Genomic DNA, 22,339 nt, shown 5'->3' with positions numbered 1-22,339 from the left:
CTATTAAACTCAAGGAGTAAACAAATTTAAAAAAAAAACCCTCACTTGGGAAAGGACTATAAACTACAAGCTGCCAACATTAAGGAAGCAAAGTTATTTTGACATTTGCAATTGAGAATTTTGCAAATGTAAATATTAAACCGCACGGATAGAGCTAATAAATAAAATATAAAAAATAATGATGTCTATTGTTGAAAATAAAAGTAGTAAAAAACAATTATCACCCGAGAATATCACTATTTCGTTTTAACAGTCAGATGTCAAAATTATACCATTTTTTTTATTTAAATAAAGACAAAAGAAATCTTAAAAGAAAACTCAGGATAAAAAATGCATTATTCCATATAAGAAAAGGCGAAAGTAAACTTTTCCAAGACATATCTCTCATTGTTTTCGTAGGTTGGTCACATTAGTGGACTAGATCCAAATGTTTTATGTATCAGAAAATGGCGAGCTTTTGTTTTCAGCTTATTCAGAGAAGACGTGCAGTAGCCATTGTCTGTTCCAGACAGCAAGCTGATTTTAGTCTTTAGAATATACAAACATTAACACAGTGGTAACGTTCAAATATAGTAAACTATTTTCTTAATTTTAAATCTGTATCAACTACACACTTCAAGATATTACTACGCCTCAATCATTATATGTATCTATACAATTATATTAAAGCGTAAACACACACTTCTTTGTTGCCTAAGATGTCACCAATTACTGCATAGTTTTGAATAATTCTTTTTTTAATAAAAAGCCCTACACTTACGTCACGCTTTAGGCTATATATTTTCACGCCATTAAATTTAGAGGGCAAATATTTTGGATTAAATCCTAATGTGGGAAAGAGACCATAAGTTGTTGCCAACATCAATGAAGCAAGATTGTCAAGGTATGTCATGTCATTTTGACATTTGTCATGTAAACAATAAAATAAAATTTTCATAATTCTATGCGGATGAAGTCGCGTGGGAACAGCTAGTCTCTGATATAAAATAATCTAGTAATATTTACTAGAAACTGACACATAAAATAATTAAGGTGAAGACTTCGATCGATATGACAATTTAATATAATTCCTTCAAATAATTGCTGCTTTGGAATTATTGAATACGAGTCCTAAACATTTATGTGCACTGCTGTTTGTTATTAAAGAATAAATTAGACAACACGAAGACCACAATTGTACGATTCTTTTGTTTCAACGTAATTTAGCATTTTTTACTTTCTCCAATCTTCGAATGAAAATTTTGCTAGGCTTTTTAATACTGGTTGGTGGGAACGAAGAAGGTTATAACCTCAAGACCTCTTTTGTGATTTCCTTAACATACCTTCAGCCACGGCGGCTTTCTTGAGCGCGCCCATAGAGATGCTCTTGCGTGGAGTGTCCGAATCCTTGGGCCAGGCGAACTGGTTGCGGTACTCCGTGCACACAGCTACCTCCGGCTCCTTGGCCGCAAGCACCTCGCCCAGAGCTGTTGTAGCCTGGGAATGTAGATTAAGTTAACGAAATACTCTAAGTGAATAAACTTAACTGGAATGGTTGCTTGATATTAGTTGATGTAAGAGCGCACACCTGAAACTATACTATCTAAAAACTGTTTAGACTCGCCTTGATTCCTATCAGCTAATATGGAGGTGCGAACACAACTCGGTTTTTAGTTGTGCAACTAAACAGTTCAATCAGCAGCAAAACAATCGACAATCGCACAACAGCTATGCGATAGTTAAGTCAAAGATTAGAAAATAAATGGGAGGGGTCTTAAATGGTGACCTTAAGTTACCTTAGGCTCAACAGTGTCGGTCCAGCGTGGTTGCCGCGGTCCCTCAGACTTGCTGCGCCGCGCTGCTCTGTCCACGTCATCCCTCTGAACGCTCTATGGAAAATAAACAATATTTCAACATCAATATGTACAAATATTATAAAGAGAAAGATTTCTATTGTTGTATATTGAAATAACTCAAAAACTACTGGGCCGATTTAGTAGTAGAAAGGTAGTTTATCTGTGAGTAACACAGGCTATATTTTTTAAATTCACGCGGACAAAGTCGCGAGCAATCTTTACTAATATTATAATAAATTAATAAACTTGATCTAGGAACTTTAGAAGGCACAATATTTTCGTGAACATTTCTAGGTTATGCTTCTTTCTTTCATAAAAGTACTGTGTAAATATCTACATTGCGTAGTATTTTGTCTCACCCTAGCTCGTCCGTAGGCGGAATTGGGATGGGGTCGAATATCGTCGGCGGGCGCCGGGTCGAAGATCTCGTTCGTCTTGTACGCCACGCCGGGGTATTTCTTGCGACGTGGTATCGCCGGTTCCATCGGACCTAGAGCCAGAACATATCTCCTGGATTACCACGTACAAACTTGTTTGATGGTTTTCCATTCAATTGAATGTTTGAGTATTGAGTTTAGTATTATACAAGCTTATACAAACATGGAAACCGCAAAAGTCTTACATTATAGAGCTGCAGATAGTACATGAACTATCAAGAGTTAGCATGATATTGCTAACCAATTAGATTTAGCTCATCCCTTCACCGAATCTAGTGCCATTAAAGTTGGTTGGGATATTAAAGTTTTGGTCGACTTCAACTTCAACAACAGAACATTTTTACTAACAAAGAAGAAACATTTCAGACAATTTCTTATTATATCGTTGTAGGTAATCTAAGTGCTATTCACAAAGTTTGCCAGCGATTGAATCAGGTTACAAACTGCTCTTAACGTCTCAACCAGTTGCCTACAAATCGCAGGAAATCCTCGTTTACCGGCAAAACTAGGCCAATAGATGACTTATGTATTAAGTTTCAATATGTTAAAATGGTTTCTACTTTTTCTTTTCTTTCGATATTTGATGGAATTAATACGTTTACCATTCTGGTCCAATAGCGTCGACCACCGATTCAATCTCAGTAGACCACAAAATGGTCTACTTCTCCTCTCATTATCTTCCCCTAACCTTCCTGCTAGACGAATATAAAGACTTGTAATTAGCAAGACCGTTACCACAATCTTTGAATAAGATTTGCGATAAAGCAGGGAAAGAATCTTTTGAAGGAAGAATTTTTTAATAATATAAGGTGGCAAACGAGAAAGCGGTCACCCGATTACGCAGAAGTACTACCGCTGCCCAAAGACATCCGCAATTGAAGATGCGTTGCCTATCCTAAATCGATGGCGAAAGAGACACACATAGAAAGGATATTTCCCCGTCCTATGCGTCTCATTTATCGTCAAATCCACTTTCCCTTCTCATTCTTTCCTCTTATGAAATAGATGAGAAGGGAAAGGGACTAAAATTTGGCTTCCGACACCACGCTCATCAGACGAAACGCAGCCTTCTATCAGTAGACAGAATTTGTATCCAAAGTCCGGTCTACTAAGTCATCTGACTAGTCTACTCTAATCGCTACTTGTTACTTCTACTTAGCAAAGATCATACTCACCCCTGGTGATGGGCAGTGCGGAAGGTGGTGTGGGCGCGGGCTGCTTCACCACGCCCTGCTGCTGCTGCTCCTTGTACTCGTGCCATCTGTACGTGCTGCGGTACTCCGAGTGAAGCTGTGTACAAATATATGCTGTTAGAATTTTAATAATATTTTTAAAAAAGATTCGCCGATGCACACGTTATAACACACGCGTTTTCTATTTCTCTTTCTCCTCAACTCGTTGCAGTCTTAGCGTGATGTTAAAAAGCTTGTAACCTTATTTAACTATTAGACTATAGAATGTTCAAAGAATTTTACAAGTAAGAACGGTAGTTATTAGGATTATCGTATTTTTTAACATCTAAAATTATTTTTTTAGTAGATTATCTACTAGCTGTTCCCGTGCGATTTCATAGGCATAAAATTATTTCATTGTTTACATGTGTCAAATTGTCAATAGCAAATGTCAAAATGACATAACATGAAAAAACTTGGCAATCTTGCTTTCTTGATGTTGGCAGCAACTTATGGTCTCTTTCCCACATTCGTTCTTATCCAAAATATGTACCCCCTAATATGTTTAGTGGCGTAAAAATATATAGCCTAAAGGGTGACGCAAATGTCGGGCTTTTTAAAAAAAACGAATTATTCAAAAATTTGCTGTAATTGCTGCCATCTTAGTATACATAACGATACAATTTTTACAAATATTACGTATTAACCTTAGAAGTAAACTATAAGTTATAAGTTAAGTCCGATACCTTAGCTAAGTTATTATTTATCCCACTTGAGTGAAAATATTTCAAGACAAATTGATTTCCGATCTTTCCGCGGATATTGCTCGTTGAACGATGTAAGAGCGTTACGAGGTTAGTGATGTATAAGGTATCGATATTTTTACCGATAAACTCAGAGATAATTGTAAAAACTAAAATGTATTAGTACAGTGAAATAAATTCATGAAAGTGGAAACCGTTTTAGTATTAGATTTTTTAGTGTACAAATTTTAGTTAAACTTGTATAATTTGAAGAAAAAGTGAAATGAAAATAAAACGTTTGGTTAAAAATACTATGTATTTAGTTAATGCAAATCAAAAAACAACCTTTAAAATTAAACTAATTCAAATGATTATGAAAACCCCAAACAATGACTCACTGATTCATATATTTCGCACGCAGTATTACGTAAGCCTTACATTGTTTAGGTCAAGCATCTATTATGAACGTCCTATAAATCATGGTTAATCCTTAATAGCAGTAATAAATTTTAAAATATTGTAATGTTTGTAGATAAGATATTCGGCGCACGCGGACGGAATCATTGGCCCCTCGATTCATCGCACGGTAACTCGAACAATAGGGTGACTACACTTTAATGAAGAAATTTGTATGTTGAGAATAAATAATTAAAATAATACGATAAGTAAGAAAACTGTTATGCCGATTTTAAACAATCGTTAAAAGATCTATGGTATTTTGTGGATTAGGAAAAAACGAATCCAGTCATGGGAATCAGTCAAACTGATAAAAATATTCTAATCTTGAATTGTATAAATTTCGTAGTTTATGGTTATTCCGTCAGTCCTACTTGTACATAACTCATGGTCGCTCTAGCGTTAATGTATTCCAATTCAATGACTCGGGCAGCGGCACATTGCACTGATAACCCGGTTTGCGAAACGTTAACCAAAACTTACACAATAAAGCTATACATACACGATCAGAAAAAACATTTCCTTAATTTATAAAGAGTAATGGTTAAACTAAACGTTAGGATATTTAGTACAAGTACTTTTTGCAGAACACTTGGTTGGAATCCACAAAGCCCAAGAATGGGAGAATCTTATTTCGTTTGTACTTTAATATGGGCGATGCCAGCCGATGAACCTAGGACTAAGGAGGGAGGCAGTTATTGTATGGCGTTATTGGTAGTAGATTTTATAATACAAATATACCCCCTCCCTCGCTGCCCCATAACGTTCATGTGTTCCAGGAAAGTTTTGAATTCTCCACCTTTCCGTAATTACAACTAGGAGAAGATTCATTTGCAGATAAAAAGAATGGAATTCTTTTAGTGCTCGTAAATTTTATTGATTGAAGACGAGTTTCGGTAAACAAGCTGAGTTTACGTTCTTCTAATTTGAGCCACATTTACGGCTATTATCTATAAAAATACCTTTTTTAGGTATCATGAGGTGGCGGAGTAAGAGGCTACTTGAATTCGCCGAAATAGCAAAGTTACAATATTTATACTAAAAGACTAGGTGTTCCCGTGCGACTTCATCCTCAAGGAATTATAAAAAGTTTATTTTTTTGTTTACATTTCTCAAAATTTCAATTAAAAATTTCAAAATTACCGTTACCATATTAACCTAGTTTCCTTAATGTTGGCAGCTTGTAGTTTATGGTCCCTTTCCCATATTAAGGTTTTTAACAATTTATTTACCCCCTGAGTTTAATAGCGTGGAAATATGTAGTCTAAAGTGTGTTGTAAGTGTAGGGCTATTTATTAAAGAAAGAATTATTCAAAAACCTGCTGTGTTTGCTGACATCCTACGCCACGATAAGTGTGTGTTTACGCTTTATTATATTAGTATAGATTCACCTTTTAATCCCTAGCTAGTATAGTATAAACCCTGATAATTTGTTCTGCTAAATCTCTAAAACAACAGAATCTGTAGTAACAAAACTCGTTCTAAACAGATCAAAGTCATAAAACGCATGTTTTGAACCGAAACGCTAAGGATAGAAGTATAAAGTTTCTCTTGTAGCACCTAAAACTTTAACCACTAAAAGGTTTCACCGTAATCTAACAATTTCGCTTCACTTAACTGTATTACAAGGTACAGAAATGTAACTTGATACGAAAACTGTTCACCTATAATTTTAATTCTTAGGGCCTGTCCCACTGGCTGATAGAGGCTGAGATAGCATAAAAACAATGTCACTGTCATAAGGATGACCTGATGATCTGAGTTACCTTTAACAAAAACCGATATTTCCATCAATTACTTTACAATTTGGATTGTTATCAGACAATTTATAATTTGGTGGAACAGGCCCTTGATGTTATTAGTAATTTTTTTTCTCTCAATCCTTCTAATTAAAAAGATTAACTTAAATATATCTGTCAATACTTACAATGTGTTGAAATCATAGTATGTTGTAATTACCACGTGACAATTGAATAGAATAATAGTTAGCATATACCTCGATATCAATTACACATTACTTAGCGTTTATTGCGTGTAGGCGCCACAGAGGGGCATGGTGGGTGGAAAGGGAGACGGGACTTTCTTCTGGCGACCGTGTTCCCGGATCGATAGGCGCTACGTAAAGTAAGTGACCTCATACATACAACATTTATACTTATACCTATGAAAATTTGCTTACGGTGATACTAATATATTGAAAATAAAGATATCTCGTATAATTTAAAAAAATGTGAGAGAAACGAAAACGATTTCGTAATTTGGACAATTATACATGCTTTCGCCCGCAACTCCGTCGGTGTGGAATTTAAAAAACAAAAATGAGCAGCCTATGTGTTCTCCCAGACTATGTGCTACATCTATGCCAAACTTCATCCAGATCTCTCAGCCGTTTAGGCTACAAACTCTAACAAACATCCATCCATCCATCTAAACTTTCGCATTTATAATATTAGTTAGAAGTAATATTATAAATGCGAAACCTAACAGTGGTAGTGCCCGCTTTAACATCTTAGCACTGCAGGGCCGGCACGCCCGGTGTAATACCACGACCACACAGAAGACAGGCGTGAAATGGAACCAATGCCGTGTTTCGTGTGATGAGTGTGGTGCCGGAGGCCTAATTTAAGTCCCTTTCTCTTTACCACCCTTTTCTTATGAGAGGATGGGAAGGGGAAGTGGATTTGACGATGGAGGAGATGCATATTAAGAGGAAATATCCTCTTTATGTGCGTCTCATCCTCCGTCGGATAAGGGTAGGCGACGCATCTGCAATTGCAGATGTTTCTGGGCAGCGGTCACTTCGCCATTTTGGCGGATTCAGGTGGCCGCTTGCTCGTTTGCCATCTTATGTTATAAAAAAATGTAAGATTGTATCTTTCGTATCTTTAATGTAAAACGCGACGACATTTTCTAATGTTCCTAGCTCAAATAAATCGTTTGTAGAGGAAAGAACATAAACTTACGTCATAAAACTCTTGCCAGCTATTAAAACTCGATACAATAACTTATGTAACTGGCCTACTATTATTCTAAATCGAATAGAAAGTGACATATATCAATTACGACAAAACACACGAATGTAGTGACGAAATGTAAGACAAAAGCGAAAGTATATGGAAGAAAATCTACACCCGAGGTCGCGTAAATCTTAGCGTTATTTTTCTGTCACTCTAAAGTAAGACAATCTGTGAGATTGAAAGAACAAAGCCTTTTGTATACAACGCGGAGTTATTAATAATGGCAGAGGCTTTTTTGTTTGGAATATCATATTAATGTTTTGCGTCAATGTCGTTTTGTTGTTTAATTTTTAATTTTTAATTGGTTAAACTTTAAGTTATCTTAGTACAATAAAGATCATATTAAATAAATAGCCATCGTCTAAGCAATTAAGTAAAATTTATATAATGTATAGTAACTTGAAATAGAATAATAAGCTACTGTAAGTATATTAAAAGCAATTTATTATACAAGCTTAGTAAATCAGATTAAAAGAGGAATAAAATAAGAATTTTAACGAATACATTGCTTTAAAATTTTAATATTAAAATATGAAAATCAAAATCATCGAAGAAAACTGCTATTAAAGAATTTTATCGACAAAGTTCGTTCCCATCACTATTCGGCGAGGCGTCGCGCCGTCGCGGCGGGCAATTTCGCGGCCGCCCTCCGACCGCAATAACCTTTCATATATCCGAATCGTACGAACTCATCCGACAAGATCCGACTACGGCTTAATATTGAATCGATCCAAGTAACTTCTATTAGAGCGTGCGCACACCTTTGACTAAACTATCGCACAACTGGTAAGCGATTGTCAATTGTTTCACAGCCTTCAACTGTTTAGTTACACAACTAAAAATCGAGTACTATACCTGCATATAAGCTCATAGAAATCAAAGCGCGACAAAATAGTCGTGCGATAGTTTAGTGAAAGGTGTCCGCGCTCTTACTATTGTCTATATCACTCGCTAAAATTGTGTTTGAAACGTGTAAAACGGAGGGATAATATGAAACGTAACTAAGGGTTTCATTTTATTATTACTTACTGCGTTGGCGCAGCGACCCAAAGTGGGTCTTGGCCTCAAGTTTTATTTTATTATTATAGTAATTTAATCTATCCTAGTGCTGGTGGGTCTAGAAAGACCTGCCACGCACTGGTGGAAACATTGGGGGTGCATTTCGGCCCGCCGCACCAGATGAAGGTTGCCATGATTTGACATCATGTCATGTCATTTTGACATTTGCAATTGATAATTTGGCAAATGTGAATAATACAACGAGATTTTTATAATTTTATGCGGATGAAGTCGCATGGGAACAGCTAGTCAACCAATATAATAAACAATCAGAAACCCTATAAAGGTACAACCTAACATTTTAAGTATAAAATATAAACTAAGTATGTAAAACAACATCAAACATAGTTGGTATACCTTTCATTCCTAACAAATCGCCACATTACTTGTAATGGCTTCGCAAATGATCAACCATTTGCTCAAATATCCGTTCAAAGGTAACCTTTTTCCATTTCATTGGTCGAACATTTGTCCAAATATACCGAATGTTTGGTCAAATATTGGACGTATACTTTTCTTCTTATCAAGATATCTGACAACTCATTGTCCGGCAATTTGTTTCTTATCTTTTTTATTTGAAGTACTTTGTAAAAGAGCGATGATGTCAATGATAGTTTTATTCTTCTATTTCTAAGAAGTCTAAATGCTAAAGAAATAACGATTATTTTCTTTTTAATATGAAACACTAGCTGATGCCTTCGTCCGCGTGGTATTAGAAAACATACGAAGTATATAAATAACAAAAAGCTACGTATCCATCGGGAACGGAACATTTCTCAGGGATGAACCTTATCCCATGTGTATTCCAGACTTTATTTTATATCTGTGATAAATCATCATCATCATCATCATCCACTTGCCCTTATCTCTTACGGAGGGTCGGCACAGTAGGTGCTCTTCCATACATCTCTATCAGCCGTAATATCTGAATCCACTCCTTTCTTAAGCATATCCTCTTTCACACAATCCATCTATACTTTCTTCGGTCTTCCTCTTCCTTTGTAGCCATCCATATTCATATCACTTCCAGGTTTATGTCCTCATCGTCTCGTCGCATATCTCCATACCACGCTAACCTTCTGCTACTTTCAAACTTCCTCTAATGTACACATTCTTAACTTTATCCATTCTTGTCACACCACACATCCATCTTAACATACACATCTCAGCCACATGCAATATCCTTTCAATCGCAAATTTGGTGGCCCGCAATATCTGTGATAAATTTCAATAAGATATGTTGAACCGTTGCAGAATGATCGAGTAAACATCAAAAAGCTAAATTAATAAATCCCACGGGAACCGTAACTATTCCCGGGATAAAAAGTAACTTATGTGTTCTTTTAAACTATGCTCCAAACCTGTGCTAAATTTCATGGAGATCCGTTCAGCCGTTTAGGCTACAAACGCTAACAAACATCCATCCGTCCATCGTAACTTTCGCATTTATAATATTAGTATAATTTTATTGGAAGTAGTATTTGTTAAGATAAGTTTACAAAGTAATCAATTACGTTCATTAATCCGCAATACCAGAGATACTACAGTTGCGTTTATTTTAAGACGATATATGATTCTAGAAGGATCTAAAATCCTGGTGTGTAAATACCATCAAGAACAGACTATAAAAGCGGTCGTACACATTTGTCTAAACAATCGTGCAACGGTTGTGCGATTGTCGATTGTTTTGCAGTCGATTCAACTGTTTAGTCGCATATTCAAAAATCGAATGTGGGCACCCACATATATAATCTCATAGGAATCAAAGTGCCCGAAAACTTGCCGGAATCATTTTGAAAATTTGCCTTTTAATAAGACCATATTACAAGTATTTATAGCTGAGCGAGGACCCAATCCAGTCAGCATTCTAAATTAGGGGGGGGGGGGGTCAGTCTGCGGATGACGGTAAATGATAGATAGGAGGGGGGGTGTTTCGAAATTGACGTCATTCTTATTTATTTATGGTTTATTGTTCACGTACAAAAATATTATTTCTAAAAATAAATTTCTTCCAGCACACCTAGTAAGTGAGACTGCAAATGTGAGAGGCGGCTAAGGCGCGTACAATACTAAAATAACTCATAATAAACATACAAGTAAAAATAATAAAGGTGACTCTATAACCAAGTGTTTGAATCATATAAGACCCTATTTTTCTCAAATCTGCAATGTTTTAATTTCGTCAAACTAATGACGTCAACTTTGGGAGTAGGGGGGCGGGGGACATTAAGAAATGACGATAGGATGATTGTAGGGGGGGGAGGTCCAAAGACTGAAAAAATCGACGACGTAATTTATGGACGGCCCCTTGACAAGGATTAAACATTATTATATTTTTTCTTTTTTTATTTTATTTTTAAGTAAACCATCATAGAAACGTATTAAATGACTATTTAGTGCTTGAAAGCTTCCATTGTGTGGTCTCAATGTCCACGAAACATTTACGATAACCTTGACCGTATACAAATAGCACAATAAGAACTGAATACAGCAAGAAATGAGCAAAAAATGTATTATTACAGTGTCCCTAGGGTTGTCAACATTCAAGAAATGTACGAACTCAAATTACAATGGCCGTAAACAAGAATAAAAAGAACACTGTTATACCCTTGACTTCTGGACAACGAAAAGAAATAACGGAATCCACTTTAAGTCTGATAATTCAAATAGAGGCGGCTAAAAAAGCATTTTTTTCAAAAAGCTTTGGTGAACACTATATGTCTAGTGGTTTTTCACAATTTATTTCTCATAGCTGGCAACCCTATCTCACTGAAAGTAGGCAACATCGCGATAAGGTTCTATTGTTGTACATCCGGGACAAGCTAAGGTCGCAATAAGGCTGTAACGGCGTTTCTCAAGCGTTGCATTGTCTTCCAATTGTTTTTCCACATTTTTTTAGGAGATTAAAAGATAACCTTCTAAATACCGGACTAAGGGCCTATCCTACCACTGAAAGAGGCTCAGATAGTTTAAAAATGACGTCACTGTCAGATACGGTAATAAAATCCGATATTGCCATCACGTGTTTTACGCGTTGGATTGCTCAGACAATTTACAATTTGGTGGGACAGGCCCTTATTCTCTCCTTAAGTACGTTATAGTAGCATAGACTAAGATATAATTTGCTTAAGGTACTGTCTAAATAACCATAAACAACCGTGTGTTGAAGTGTTTTATTGACGAATAACGGATTACCAATCTACCTAATCGATTTCGCCACATTACAAAGGTGTAAAATTTTGTTTATATTGTCTCCTTATAGAAAGTCTTTAAAAAATCTCCCCTTCAGTTACTTCTTTACTAATAGCATTAAATTTTTAAATAATTAACTTTTTTAATTATAAAATTAATTATTCTCTATCGATTTTAAATCACATAGCAAATTGATTTCGTCGCGCGGCCGTTGTCCGATTTGCTACGGACGTAGCGGTACTTAGAAATAAGACTTTTTTGTGAATCAACATTTTTTATATGGACTAATACTAACCGCAGCCGAAATAAACTCATTGCACAATTTTTAAAACGGAAAACCTTCAGGGAGCGCTTCAATCGCATTTATTAGCTATCTATATTATAATAAAGCGTAACATACTATTCTGTGGCGTAGAATGTGGGCAACCACTGCATATTTTTTAAAAATTCTTTTTTTTTTAGTAAAAAGCCCTATTTAACGTCACGCTTTAGGCTATAAATTTTTACGCTATTAAATTTAGGGGATAAAAAATTCGAAAAAACCTTCATGTGTCAAATTCATATTCTCATCCAATCCTTACCTTATAAGAAAAGGGTGGAACACACTGATCAGATGAAACGCGAAATTTTCCCACTTCACTGTCTGTGTGGTCGTGGTATTTCACCGACCTACCACTGTTTAAGGCGAAGTGTAAAGCAAAGGGTCGCTTCGCTATAATTTACGTGATATAAGAACCCTAGTCTATGCATGACCCTAGCCTAGACCTAAAGCGGGCACTTATTGTGACCTATATGGTTTGCAGAACCAACACTCGGAAGAAGTGCCGCGTCAGACGTCTTGCTTTCTAATAATCTTTGAAGTTATTTGCAAAAGAAACACGATATTCATATGTCATATTTACATACGTGTATAAACAGCTGTGAAATATGCGTTTAAATTCAAATTCCATATTCAAAACTAGCTGTTCCCGTGCGACTTCATCCGCATAAAATTATGAAAATTTTATTCTTTCTGTTTACATTTGTCAAATTATCAATTACAAACGTCAAAATGACATGATGACAACCTTGCTTCTTTGATGTTGGCAGCAACTTATGGTCTCTTTTCCACATTAGGGTTTTTGTCCAAAAATTTACCCCAAAGTTTAATGGCGTTAAAATATATAACTTAAAGCGTGAGGCTAGTGTAGGGCTTTTTATTAAGAAAATCATTTTTCAAAAATATGCTGTAATTGCTGAGATCTTAGGCAACAAAGAAGTGTGTGTTTACGCTTTATTATAATAGTATAGATTGAACGCGTCTTATACCTTTCGCTATCATTATAACGTTCATTTGTTTTCGTACTTTATTAGTACAGTGTACTTTAGTAGGTACAGTGTACTTTAGTAGGTACAGTGAATAATAAATGTTGTGTAAATGGGTGGCCATAAAAGGCTTTCATGCCGTTATGTGTATCATGTTTCATGTTTTGTTTCAACATACAAAAGGACCTACATATTGTATGTACACATATTTCTAATGAGATACTTGTGTGTATATTATGTTACTTTAACATTACAAATATAGTCAGTTTCTAATATTACTAACCGAAAATAAAAGGTCAAATCGACAACTTAAGGAATTCTAACAAAATTTAATTTTATCAATATTTATTTATCTTTTAAATATTTTTATTGTAATACTAATGTACTAGACAACCAAGTCTGTCTTTTAATTTAAAAATATGAATTAAATCCATTACTTAATTACATATAACATATTTAATAATGAATATACAAATTAATGTTTATATTTTACAGTAAAATTTTAAACATTCGTAGTTCCCAATCTGTCGGTGACAGTACAAGTATTGTGTTGTAACGATCACAGAACGTGGGAGAGATCGGATTTTTCCCAGACGTTTCACATCCCTAACGAAACAAACGTGTGGGAAACGTGGTAGGTAGGGATTTACCTTAAAATATCGATATAAAATTTATTTAATAAAATCAAAGTCATTATCTTACTAATGTTATAAATGCGAAAGTTTAGATGGATGGATGTTTGTTAGAGTTTGTAGCAAAAACGGCTGAAGGAATGTCAATGAAACTTGGTAAATTTGTACAGTCTGGAAGAACACAGGCTTGATACTTTTTTATTTTAATTCCACGGGGAAAAAAAGTTATATTAATATTGTAAACTATACTTTATTATATATAGTAATGACTAGATACTTAACATAGCTTTTGAAAATTTGTTAATGCAATAGTTTAGTTTAGGTCAAGACCCACTTTGGGTCGCTGCGCCAACGCAGTAAGTAATAGTTTAGGTGGATGGATAGATGGATGTTTCTTAGAGTTTGTAGCCTAAACTCCTAATCAGATCTTGATGGAATTTTGCTTAGATATGGATAATAGTCTTGTAGAACACATAGGCTATTTTTTTTTAATTCCGCGCAGGTGCAGTCGCGGGTGACAGCTAGTTAATATAATGTCGTGTATCATGGAATAAAAGTCCGAGAAAATTGTCTAGACTAGAAAGCCACTAAAACCGTAGCTATCTTTTTGCTTGATTGTTCGCGTTAGTAATTATCTGTCTTATCTTCACGCTTGCGTTGCTATATTAAGTAGACAGATACGTGTTTGATGGATCGAAACAGAATTGTAGGAAAAGTTGTTAAAACAAATTTCCACTAGCTCATACTCGATTTTTTCTGCTTTTTTTCCAAGTTTGATAGATCTAGTCTTTTTTTAAGAAAGACCATCACTATTATACACGAGTAATATTACCAGAAATATAAATTCCCACATTTTGCGGAACATTTTTTAATTGTCTTTGCGTGTTAAAATTGATGTAGTTAATATAAAAGACGATTGAAGCGTCCTCAGGTGTTTTCATATTGTATATTAGGCAACAATGTTGTTATTATATTTTATGGCAGATTATTAAAAAAAAAAACAAAGAACTCCTATTGTAATGACTGGCAGAATAAAAAAGTCTTTGCTAAAAAAAAGTTAAGCAAAAATTATTTTCAGCCAGTCACAATCCATCTGTATTCGGATACAGACGGATGTCGTAGAATCCATTGTATGGAATCTATACTATATCCATTTAATGGATTCTAATTCGTCATGGATTACGTATGATAGTTAAGAAACTGATTGTCTTAAGATTGCGAAAAAATACTTCCTGTGTTATTAAACTTTCTAATATAAAACGACTTTCTTTTATTATAAGAGAGATTATTTGCATAGCTTTCGCGTGCGACTCCGTCCGCGTGGTGTTAATAAAAAGTAAGTAACCTATGTGTTCTTACAGACTATGCTCTACATCTATACCAAATTTCATCGAAATCCGTTCAGCCGTTTAGGCTGCAAACTCTAACAAACATCTATCCATCTAAACTTTCGCATTTATAATATTACTAGCTTTCGCCCGCGACTTCGTTCTCGTGGAATTAAAAATAACAAAAGTGAGTACCCTATGTGTTCTTCCAGACTATCCTCTAAATCTATACCAAATTTCATCGAAATCCGTGCAGCCGTTTAGGCAATAAACTCTAACAAACATCCATCCATCTATCCATCCATCCATCTAAACTTTCGCATTTATAATATTAGTAAGAAAAGGTTAGCGGTCGCCAACCTACTCAGCCCGGAATTGAAAATAAAGTAGTCTGTAATATTCTCCAGTATGTCAGCTAAGTTCCTGTTAAAATCCCGTCATAGTCGGTCCCGGTTTCCGGGATTACCCGGAACAACCGCCTTGTGGATATACAGACACAAAACATACATAAAGTAGATATATGTTTTTCGTAAAGAGCAATGCCGTTACGTTGACAATTTTATCTCAATATTACACACAGATAATTCAATATATACTATTATAATAAAGCGTAAACACACACTTCTTTGTTGCCTAAGATGTCAGCAATTACCGCATATTTATAAATATTTCTTCTTTTGATAAAAAGCCCTACACTTACGTCATGCTCTAGGCTACATATTTTCACGCCATAAACTTAGGGGGTAAATATTATGGATAAAAACCCTAATGTCGGAAAGAGACCATAAGTTGCTGCCAACATCAAGAATAAAAAATTGCCAACGTTTGTCATGTCATGTCATTTTGACATTTGCTATTGATAATTTGACAAATAAAATTTTCACAATCTCATGTGGATGAAGCCGCACGGGAACAGCTAGTTTTATTATATGTATAGACTACACAATGTAATATCAATTTCGAGAAATGTTTTCGTGACGTTAAAACAATAAACACGAATATTGTCCTTGGCCGAGTAAACACAATCAAGTGTTAACACGTACAATGAAAATGCTTAGCCGATTGTCGTAAAATGTTGACCACAACTGTCTCAAAACATTCGAAAAACGACTTTAATATAATGCATTAAGGTTTGGTGTAGCAAATCGATCTACGAGGTCGCTAGCTCGGTCAGTTTTTGCACAAACACGTTGCACAGAAACTATACAACCAACAGAAGTAATGAAACGCAAGAATTACGATTACAGTCGGCCATTTTGTCATTTTTTTGGCATTTTCGCACTACTTGTAATAAAATAGACTATAATAAAAGTTATCACAAATACATTAGAAAGGTAATATATCTGTGAGTAAAATCATATTCATACTAATATTATAAATGCGAAAGTTTACATGGATGGATGTTTTAAGAGTTTGTAGCCAAAACAGCTGAACGGATTTCGACGAAATTTGGTATAGATGTAGAGGTTAGTCTGGAAGAAAACATAGGCTACTTACTTTTGTTTTTTGTTCCACGAGGATGGAGTCGCGGGCGACAGCTAGTATCTAAATATGTTCGGATAGGTTAATTGGCTTGTTTACCGCGACTGTCTAAATTGTGGCAATTTTCCTTTAACAAACACTAAATAGGGTTGGCATAATCATTAAAATGACGAGTACTTTTCTAAACTATGAAGAGGAAAGATTTGTATTTTTGTATGTATTGTAGTAACTCAAAAACTACTGGGCCGATTTCAAAAATTCTTTCACCATTATAAAGCTACGTTGTCAATGAGTAACATAGGCTATTTATTATCTTTTAATTTCACGGAGGCGAAGTCACGAGCAACAGCTAGAAAATAACATTATTACTACGTATTAGTGTTGTTGATTAGACAGCGTTAAGTTATAACACTAATAACCAAGTTATCTAGTGACACCCTCGGGTTTTTTTGTATAAATCAATAACAAAAGGGTTGTCAAGATCTAAAAATACTTTTCTATTCACATTCATCCTTCAGGATTCATTAGTTCAGTTAGGGTTGTCACTATTATGAAATTATATGAATAAATATCTAGGGTTGTCACCTTAATTTTTTTTATTCTAATTACATTTTTGAGGTTAATTGTTAAATATATAACTATGTAACTAATGTTTAGTAAGGAAATTGCACCAGTTTCCTAATGTAATATTTACGCCAACGCCTAGTGGAAATATACCTTATGAAATAAGGTCAGAGTTCAACGTACATCGAAATCGATACGGTGTACAAGTTTAAGGGGATTGTCTACATCTCTAACTTAACTGTTAAAGTTAAGTTTAAAATCCTCTACTTATATGTTGCTTAAATATTTTATGACTAGCAGTTCCCATGCGGCTTCATCCGCAGGTAATAAAAACTTCATTTTGTCGTTTACATTTGTCAATTTATCAATTGCAAATGTCAAAATGACAGGACATGATGACCATGGCAATCTTGCTTCCTTGATGTTGGCAGCAACTTATGGTCTCTTTCCCACATTAGGTCTTTTATCCAATTTATTTACCAACTAAGTTTAATAGCGTGAAAATATATAGCCTAAAGCATGAAGTAAATGTAGGGCTTCTTATAAAAGAAAGAATTATTTACAAAATACGCTCTAATTGCTGATATCTTAGGCAACAAAGAAGTGTGTGTTTACGATTTATTATAATACAGATATAGTATAGTATAGATAATTTCGATCATGCACTTTTGTAAATGTAATTGTCTACGAAAAAAACATAAATGTTTGTAACTTACTGTTTGTTTTTAATTATTAAGTATGTAAATATTTTTTTCATTGATGGAAATATTGTGGTCGGTCTGTTGCTTATAAAATAATACATTTTTGTTTACAGATTATAACATAAATGAAGGTATTCTTGAAATAGATAATATTTATTGTACATTAATTAATATAAACCACTGTATATGTATGTTTGTAATACTCACTTCAGAAGCCCAGTGGACGTGCGCAGTGTTAGCCAAAACGCTTCTTTCCATTGTAAGAAAGAAAAGAGAGAAACTTTCAAATCAATTCACGACACCATTTCACAAACAAATAAAAACTTTTTAGATGTCACAATCGATTCGTAAAAAAAAAAAAAAACTAGTCTACGGTAAGTGTTCGAAATTCGAAAAAGGAACGCGTTTTAAGAAAGCGCGGTCGTTGTCTGCGAATATGCGTTTTTTGGGAAAAATGCAATCGTTTACGTTCGCACGGCGATTGCGCCGACCGAGCACTGACTCTGACTCACTTATAACCCGTTCAATTCGCTGTGTATGCAGATGGTAACATTTTTCACACAACTAAACACCTCGGCACACCGTTATCATAGAATCAGCTGACAGAATGACAAGAAAATTGCTATATTACGCTCGATCGGGTTAGTATGCCAAGCGAGATGCATAATTTGCTATCTCTTTCTATCACAGGGGTCTAGATAAGTGGAATGATTTACATCTGATAGATGTCTGATAATTCTATCTCCTATTGATGTCACAGTAAAAGTAACCCTTTATAACGTTATACGTTACAACTAGTTATAGCTATTAAACAGTTTTACGTTAAACGTTAACGTCCATTATGAAATTTAAAGTCATTTAATGAAGCGGGTCATACTGAATCATCTAATCGTATCAATTAAGAACTAGGTTTTGAGTATTTTAAACTCCAAACGTATAACACTTGAAATATTACGTCACAAATGTAACCTAAAAATAACGTTAAAGGCAACACATAATCACAGATTTAAAAATGGAACGCATTTTGTTTTTTTGTTTTTTACGATTAAAAGGCTGTTTATAAAAGTGGTTCGTTGTCGCGGGGCGATGGCCGACTAGACGTGGGGCTGAGTGTAGGCTTGGGAGTGGTGGGATCGGGTGTGGTGACGCCAGGTGGTGGAATCGATACCACGGCCTGCCCGCGCACGCATCGGCTAGCCAGCGGCCGGCCTTACGATGTACTATATTTAGATATTACGCCTAGTCAAGTCTGTCTACACGGGTAGGTTTTAAAACTAACATACACCTTCTTGTATTTAGGGATAATGAACCTTTCGGTAGATGAAATACGTTTTAAAATCCATTAGTTTTTGATGTATTACAGTCGTTTTTCTAAAATTTTTCCGTGTTTAGAATAAACTGTTTTTCCAAAGAATTGTTTTGGTCAATTAACATATTTCTTTTATACAATAAAGCAATAAATTTTGACCATCGTAATGTTAAAAAACAACCCCATAGAACGGGTTAATAGTGAGTAACCCTCCAAAATACCATTGACCGGTTTACGAGGTTCTAAGAACGATGGACTGATAAGGTTTTGCAAACTAAAGTGACCTTGTTATTGAAAACATGAAAGAAATAATTGCATTATATTATTAAACGGGGTAGACAAATGCATGTAATTTTATGTGTAGTGTAGTGTTTATTAACTAAAATGTTCGTTTTACAAGTACAAGTAGCGCCATCTAGTAATAGATGTATTCAACTTAAAATTTTTACGAAACTTAAAATGCAATGCTTTATTAAACTTTTTTCTATTATGATCCCATAGCATAGTTCGTATATATACGTTAAATACGTTCTTATATAACCTTTATTCCTATTGGTATTAAAATAGGTCAATGATTATTTAAAAAAATATGCAACTAAATGTTATTAAGTTATATCACATCTTTTTAATAGAATTCATAAGAAGAAAGAAAAATAAACAAAGTGAAAAAAGCAATTCAAGTAACACAAAATGAGGCAACGTTTTCCCATTTAGCGATATTAATACATTTAGCGATTTTAAAAAGTACTTCGAAAAGACAAAGATGATAATTTCTTCCATATTCTTAAATTGAGGACTGTATATTCCATTACATTTGGGTTTCTATTTGAAAAGATTGTTGATTTGCTTTAGTACCTGATTTAATAACTAGATGGCGTTGGCAGACTGTAAGCTATAAAAAATAAAACTATTTTATGTTTCAGATCGAGCTGATATAATGGGGACTTTATTATTCAAATATCAAAATTATGATTTAAAAAATAATGATTGATACAAAGTAATGGATAAGAAGAGAATTATCACGTAGTAAATTATCTTTAAGTTCTCTTAAAAAGTTTCATGTGACAAGTATCGGTATAAGAGCTACTAGCGTCCTGGGCGAGATATCTATGAACCCCCTTTTTTACTAGCATTGGGAAGGACGAAAGGTAAGACTGTATTCGTAGCCCCCTTTTACTGTCCAGCGCACTGGGCGGTCGCCCAACCGCAACCCAACGCCAGCAATGTGCGATGTCACGAGTTTTGTACGCACATGTCTATTCTGTGAGGCTTTTATAAAATTTAATATCAATAGAGAGCAGTCATGCTATTGAAATGGAAGCTTTTGTAGTGGTATGAAAGCTTCCTGATAGGGTTGTCATATAAATATAGGAAGCTTTCTACATGAACTTTAGATTAATAAAGTTTATATAGAAAGCTTAACTAAGCTAAAATTATAGTGTATTTTTGACTTTTACAATACAACTAAAGTGAAAATTATGAATTAAAAATGGACAACGAAATTCTATCCAAAAAAAGAGTGGTATGTAGTAAGAACTTAAATTATTTTTTTTTTGTTTTTCTGATTTACTATACTTCAAGATACAAAATACAAAAATACAAATGTATCTTTTTAACATTAGTATGGATAATGTCAAAAGCAAACATAATTTATATTAATTTAATAGTTATAGCGGTAATAAGTTATGATAACGAATTTTCATTTCTGAATGACTCAATTTTCCAAGCGGTGACAACCCTAATCAATATAAAAACTCGATATAGCCGCGATTGGTGCTCCGGTTATTGCGTCGCTATCTGAGGTCAATGACCTTGAAAACGCCTTCAACTGAAAACGAAAAAGGTAACATGTAATTTTTCCACTCGATTTTGTTATTTATTGAATTATTGTGATGAAAATGTTATAGATTTAATATTTCCAAATCATTTAGTTTGTGTAAATATTATTTGGCTGTTTTATAATATTTTTATACAAAGATACGATAAAATACATATTTCTTCTAACATTCTTGTAGAAATGCGAAATTATTATTATAGCTTAAGTTAAGTTAAATAAAATTTTGATCACACGAATGTTTGGTCGTGATATTTTTAGATATTTCAGAGCACAAACTTTCTCCCAAATAAACCCAAAACAGGAGTCCTTAAGCCCCCTTCATAGGGCTATAATAAAAAAATGTATGTTTTTAATATATGGGGAATTAGTGTAACATTTCAAACCACACATGTAAAAGCAAAATTCTAAAAAACAACGCAAAAACGAGAATCAAATTTTCTAGCAGTAAAGTAATTTTTGTGAAAAGTTGCCGCAGGACAAATACGTTGGCAAACGAAATGCTACGGGCGAGGGTGGTGCCAAATTCATGTTAAATTGCTAACGGGGATAAATTGTATTGTGTTTTAGTACAGAATATATCGAACAGGGTACTGAATAATTTAAAACTTTGATTTAAAATAAGTCTTATAGTTTAGGCTACGTAAGCAAAGAAAGCAAAAATGACCATAAATTTCGTCGCGCGTTTTTGAACTAAACTATTTAACTACATCGTAGTCTTAGACTCCATAAATGGGACCCACCTGCAAGCATTACCTTTCGGATAAAAAAAGAATTATCAAAATCGGTCCACTAGCGGCGGAGTTATGCCGTAACACACATAAAAAAAAAACATACAGATGAATTGGGTACCTCCTTCTTTTGGGAAGTCGGTCAAAAAAAAACCCGCCTTACTAAATTAAATAAGTAGATTACTTACAAATATAGACAAAACGGTTTAGGAATAAAAAAGTTGACAAATGAGATTTGAAGTCGGTTATAGAGAGAATATAAGAATTTAAGGCCCTGTCCCACCACTGGCTTATAGAGGCTCAGATAGCTAAAAAATGACGTCACTGTCAGATAAGGTATAAAATCCGATATTTCCATCACATATTTTACACGTTGGATTGTTATCAGGCAATTTACAATTTGGTGAGGCAGGCCCTAAATCTCACTTCTACGGTAACTGTTTTTGACCGACTTCCCAAAAGAAGGAGGTATTCAATTCGTCGGTATATTTTTTTTTTTTATTTTTTTTTATGTGTGTTACGGCATAACTCCGCCGCTAGTG

At 34.5% G+C, this 22,339-nt stretch overlaps 1 protein-coding gene across 6 annotated transcripts in view; it reads right to left on the bottom strand.

Moving 5' to 3' along the window:
* Positions 1–22,339, bottom strand: part of LOC106111416 — a 50,567-nt gene that overhangs the window by 9,981 nt on the left and 18,247 nt on the right. For 5 of the 6 annotated variants that reach the window (XM_013293502.1, XM_013293501.1, XM_013293498.1 and 2 more), the window contains exons 3-6: positions 3,448–3,562; positions 2,195–2,325; positions 1,776–1,868; positions 1,323–1,476 (exon numbers count right to left, since the gene is read on the bottom strand). In XM_013293502.1, coding sequence (XP_013148956.1) covers positions 1,323–1,476; positions 1,776–1,868; positions 2,195–2,325; positions 3,448–3,562 — 493 coding nt within the window. Of the gene's footprint in view, positions 1–1,322; positions 1,477–1,775; positions 1,869–2,194; positions 2,326–3,447; positions 3,563–18,130; positions 19,018–22,339 lie in introns of those variants that run through there. The other variant, XM_013293500.1, reaches the window with a different exon arrangement.

This window comes from Papilio polytes, unplaced genomic scaffold, assembly GCF_000836215.1.
Source record: "Papilio polytes unplaced genomic scaffold, Ppol_1.0 DF824169.1, whole genome shotgun sequence".
In the NCBI taxonomy this organism is placed as follows: domain Eukaryota; kingdom Metazoa; phylum Arthropoda; class Insecta; order Lepidoptera; family Papilionidae; genus Papilio; species Papilio polytes.
This window is presented reverse-complemented; position numbering and strand designations above follow the sequence as displayed.